Here is a 5,000-nt window from a genome sequence, read left to right on the forward strand (position 1 = left end):
ACACAGGTAGGGTCGTCCATTTCTAGGTTCTGATCGTCAATGAAGCAGCTAACAGCCCCTGTTAGCATGCTAATGCTAACATACTCAGCATCACCTGATGTCTGAAAGTAAGCCACCCTGCTAAAACTCCCAGAATGCACCATGATTCGATTAAGAACTAAGACTTTACAACACATCACACACCCATGTTCAGGTGGAGAGATACCTGAACAGGAAATGCCGTCTTCTAACAGATGATCACTTCCTGTTTCTGTCCAGACATGCTACCATCCTCCACTCTGAGCTCAGCTCTCCTCACTCTGCTCGTCTGCTCGGCTCTGATCCAATGTACAGGTGAGTCTGACAGGTAGACAGGTGAGTCTGATGAGTCTGACGGGTAGACAGGTGAGTCTGATGAGTCTGACGGGTAGACAGGTGAGTCTGATGAGTCTGACGGGTAGACAGGTGAGTCTGACGGGTAGACAGGTGAGTCTGACAGGTAGACAGGTGAGTCTGACGGTTAGACAGGTGAGTCTGACGGTTAGACAGGTGAGTCTGATGAGTCTGACGGGCAGACAGGTGAGTCTGATGAGTCTGACGGGTAGACAGGTGAGTCTGACGGGCAGACAGGTGAGTCTGATGAGTCTGACAGGTAGACAGGTGAGTCTGATGAGTCTGATGGGTAGACAGGTGAGTCTGATGAGTCTGATAGGTAGACAGGTGAGTCTGACGGGCAGACAGGTGAGTCTGATGAGTCTGACAGGTAGACAGGTTCCTGACGCTGTCTTTCTGTCGTGTTGCTGCTCCTCAGAGAACACCTCCTCCTTCCTGATGGACAATAATCGTGTTTTTATTGCCATGATTTCTTCACTTTGTTGCATTTCTACTAAAACTGTTCAACCATGTCGGGGTCAGACTCTGTGACATCATTGCAGGGCGTCGTGCACAACAACCAAAATACTAAAAGCAACTATAGTGCTGATATAATGTGACTGATACTGATCAATGTGACTGATACTGATCAACATGGTAGCAGGTAAAAACATGACAATAGTTAATATGTGAATAATAATAACAGGACTAATATCAGTAAAAAGAGGCTGACGCAGCAGGAGAACCAGGACCAGGATCCACAGGAACCAGAGAACCACAGCAGGAGAACCAGGACCAGGATCCACAGGAACCAGAGAACCACAGCAGGAGAACCAGAGAACCACAGCAGGAGAACCAGGAACAGGATCCACAGGAACCAGAGAACCACTGCAGGAGAACCAGGACCAGGATCCACAGGAACCAGAGAACCACAGCAGGAGAACCAGGAACAGGATCCACAGGAATCAGAGAACCACAGCAGGAGAACCAGGACCAGGATCCACAGGAACCTGAGAGATGAGAAAAGCACAGAAAGGCTCCGGGGAAGCCACACACGTCCAGCTGTGATTGGTCAGTGACCATCTGAACAGACGTCCACATGAACAATGGGGTTGTTATTGCACGGCGGGAAAAGTTTGGAGTGAACAGAGACGACTTCCTGTCAGATGACCACAAATGTATGAAGTCGCCTCCCCCGTCTGAAAAGAGTGTGTCTGTTATCCCCTCCCCAGTGTTCCTGGATCAGTTGTCGGCAGATCAGATCCTCCGCTCACCGTCCAGGCAGCGTCGGGCCAACTCCCACTTCCTGGAGGAGGTGTTACCTGGAGACCTGGAGAGGGAGTGCTACGAAGAGAGCTGCTCGCAGGAGGAGGCCGCTGAGATCTTCCAGACCCAAGAGAAGACGGTAAGAACCAGAACCAGGTCCAAACTGAGGCCCTGCAGGAGACAGGTCATCAGACATGTGAATGCCCCCCAAACAGGTGGACATTTTCTGAAAGCTCTGGCTTCACGTGTTGTTGACGTGTTCAGAGACATTGGAGGATAAATATGGAGTGTACGGTGAGTTAAAGTGTTCTAGCTTCAGGAAGGATTCCCAGCATTCCCTGCATTGAAGGTTTTATTTCTGGGTTCACACTTCAGTCCAGTACAAGCTGATCCGGGTCTTCTAGACTTGACTTTTTGGGTCATGTGAAGAACATGAAATTGTTAGGAAACACTTCTAATATTTCCTCTGTGAGTCTGAGCAGTTAGCAGACAGTACAGCTGGAAACCAGGAGAAACAAACAAAAGGAAATGGATCCATTTCTCCGTCAGTCTTCAGACATCCTCCCCGTCTATCAGCTCTGAGCGGCAGCATGTTAGCAGAGCTAACCTCACTGATCGGGGGGGTCGATGCTGCAGGAGAACATTGTACAACACCTCCCACCCCCACAACGGAGGGGCCGGACATAACGGAGTGCACAGATCAGTGTGGAGGACGTGCAGAGGGCGCTCACCGCCGTTCATCTGGTCGCTGCATCAGAATGACAACGTTAAGCCATGACTGTGGTGACCCCCCCATCTGTGGAGGTTAGAGGTCAGAGCACTCTGACTGTGCACAGCAGTGCTCCCATTAGTTATTAATTACACTTCTCACTCTATCTGGAGTTTGCTTCTTCTCACGTTCACAGATTCCTGCACCAGCAGGATCTACTGCTAGCGAAGCACTAGAGCTGCAAATCAGAGACCTCTTGCTGCAAACAAGGTTCCTATTCCCCCTCGACCTGGACAGTGCCCATCCTTCCTGTGGGGGAGCCACAAGTATTTCAATGAGTGCCCTATAAAGGGTTAAACCCCTCCTTGCCCTCTGCGGTGACCACTATCATTTCCTACCACAGACCCACTGCAGCACTGAAAACTTCCTCCATCTCTCACAGTCTGTTCTGCTGCTGTGAGATTTCTCACTCACCTCCATCTCTCACCACCTTGCCACACCCCCTCATCAACCGTGATCAGCACCGGTCCACTCACTCATTGCCAGATTGTCTTTGGACTTCGACTCGGCTCGCGTCTGACCATCTCTCCTCCTCCGCCGACTCCACTTCAGCAACGACCACGAACTCTGCTTGGTGTTGGAGCCGAGAGTTCTCTGAGATTGTGCTGCGTTTGGGTCCTACCACACACCCTGACAGTACAATCTGGCCAGTCATGGACCCAGCACACAATCCCTCTCCCCTGAGCCGCCTTGAGAGGATAGAGGGTGTCCTCCAGCAGCATGAGGCAATGATGTCCACAGCCACCTCAGAGGCAGAGCAGGCAGCCGAGGCCAACAGGCAAGCACTAGCTGCGCAAGCCAGTCAACTTCAGCAGCTAACATCTCTGCTCACCCAGGCTGCTGCTTCCACGCTGTCATCAGCTCCTCCTGCGCCGGGACCAGCTCCTGCTCCTTTGCTGCCCACAGATGCCCCTGAGCCCCGGGTGGGAACCCCAGAGCGTTACGACAGAGACCCAGAGACCTGTGGCCCTTTTTGTAACAAACTGTTCCCTGCTGTTCTCCCTTCAGCCTCGTACCTTTGCATCAGAGCAGGCAAAGGTAGCCTTCATGATTAACCACCTGACGGGCAGGGCTCGACTGTGGGGCACCGCTGAGTGAGAGAGACAGCCTCCAGCCGGTGCCTCCTTCCAGTCAATCGCTGGGGAGCCACGCAAGGTTTTTGGCTTGCGGCCGTCCAGCTCTGAAACTGTAAGGGGACTAATGGGCACACAGCAAGGGGATCGGACTACAGTACTACAGTAAAAGTACTACTTCCACACTGAAGATACTACAGTAAAAGTACTACTTCCACACTGAAGATACTACAGTAAAAGTACTACTTCCACACTGAAGTGAGGAGGCTCACAGTCTCTTTTCTTTACTCATCCATTTTTACTATCGCTCTTATCTGCCTTTTTAACACTCTCTGACTCACTCTCTGACCTTGAATCCTGAGTTGCTTCGTCTGTCAAAATACTTTAACTTTTTTAAAGGTGCTACACAAATAAATGTATTACTATTATTGTTATTATTATTATTATTATTATATTGCTATTATTATTCTTACTATTATCATTACTATTATTATTATCATTACTATTATTATTATTCTTACTATTATTATTATTATTATTATTATTACTATTATCATTACTATTATTATTATCATTACTATTATTACTATTATTATTATCATTACTATTATTATTCTTACTATTATTATTATTATTATTATTATTACTATTATCATTACTATTATTATTATTATTATATTACTACTATTATTATTATCATTACTATTATTACTATTATTATTATTATCATTACTATTATTATTATTATCATTACTATTATTACTATTATTATTATTATTATTATTATTATTATCATTACTATTATTACTATTATTACTATTATTATTATCATTACTATTATTACTATTATTATTATTATTATTATGATTACTATTATTATTATTATTATCATTACTATTATTACTATTATTATTATCATTACTATTATTACTATTATTATTATTATTATTATTATCATTACTATTATTACTATTATTATTATCATTACTATTATTACTATTATTATTATTATTATTATTATCATTACTATTATTACTATTATTATTATCATTACTATTATTACTATTATTATTATCATTACTATTGTTACTATTATTATTATTATTATTATTATCATTACTATTATTACTATTATTATTATTACTATTATTATTATTATTACTATTATTACTATTACTGTTGTCATTGTTACTTCTCCTGTGTATTTTAACTCTGAGTTTCTTCATCCACAGCTGGAGTTCTGGTACAGATACACAAGTGAGTATTTTTAGTATCATTCACGTCCTTTAACTATAACCATAGAAAACTGATGTGAACCGTTGACCTCCACTAAAGTCTCATCAGAAGGTCAACCGGCTGCTCCAGAACTTTCAGTAGAATCACATGAGCTTCCTCTTGACGACAGATCTGAAACTCTTTGATTCATTTGAACATTTCACATCTATTATGAATAAACTCACCTGATGACATCACTCTACCTGATGACATCACTCTACCTGGATGAGTGATGATGAGTTTGAGTGTCTGTCCTGTGTGTTGTA

General features: G+C 43.9%; 1 protein-coding gene across 1 annotated transcript in view; it reads left to right on the forward strand.

Moving 5' to 3' along the window:
• Window positions 1-260: 260 nt before the first annotated feature.
• Window positions 261-5,000, forward strand: part of LOC139200429 (coagulation factor IX) — a 15,265-nt gene continuing 10,525 nt past the window's right edge. The window contains exons 1-3 of the mRNA XM_070829726.1: window positions 261-333; window positions 1,584-1,756; window positions 4,692-4,716. Of these exons, the coding sequence (XP_070685827.1) occupies window positions 261-333; window positions 1,584-1,756; window positions 4,692-4,716 (271 nt within the window). The remainder of the gene's footprint in view (window positions 334-1,583; window positions 1,757-4,691; window positions 4,717-5,000) is intronic.

Source organism: Pempheris klunzingeri, chromosome 4 (genome assembly GCF_042242105.1).
Source record: "Pempheris klunzingeri isolate RE-2024b chromosome 4, fPemKlu1.hap1, whole genome shotgun sequence".
Taxonomy (NCBI): Eukaryota; Metazoa; Chordata; class Actinopteri; order Acropomatiformes; family Pempheridae; genus Pempheris; species Pempheris klunzingeri.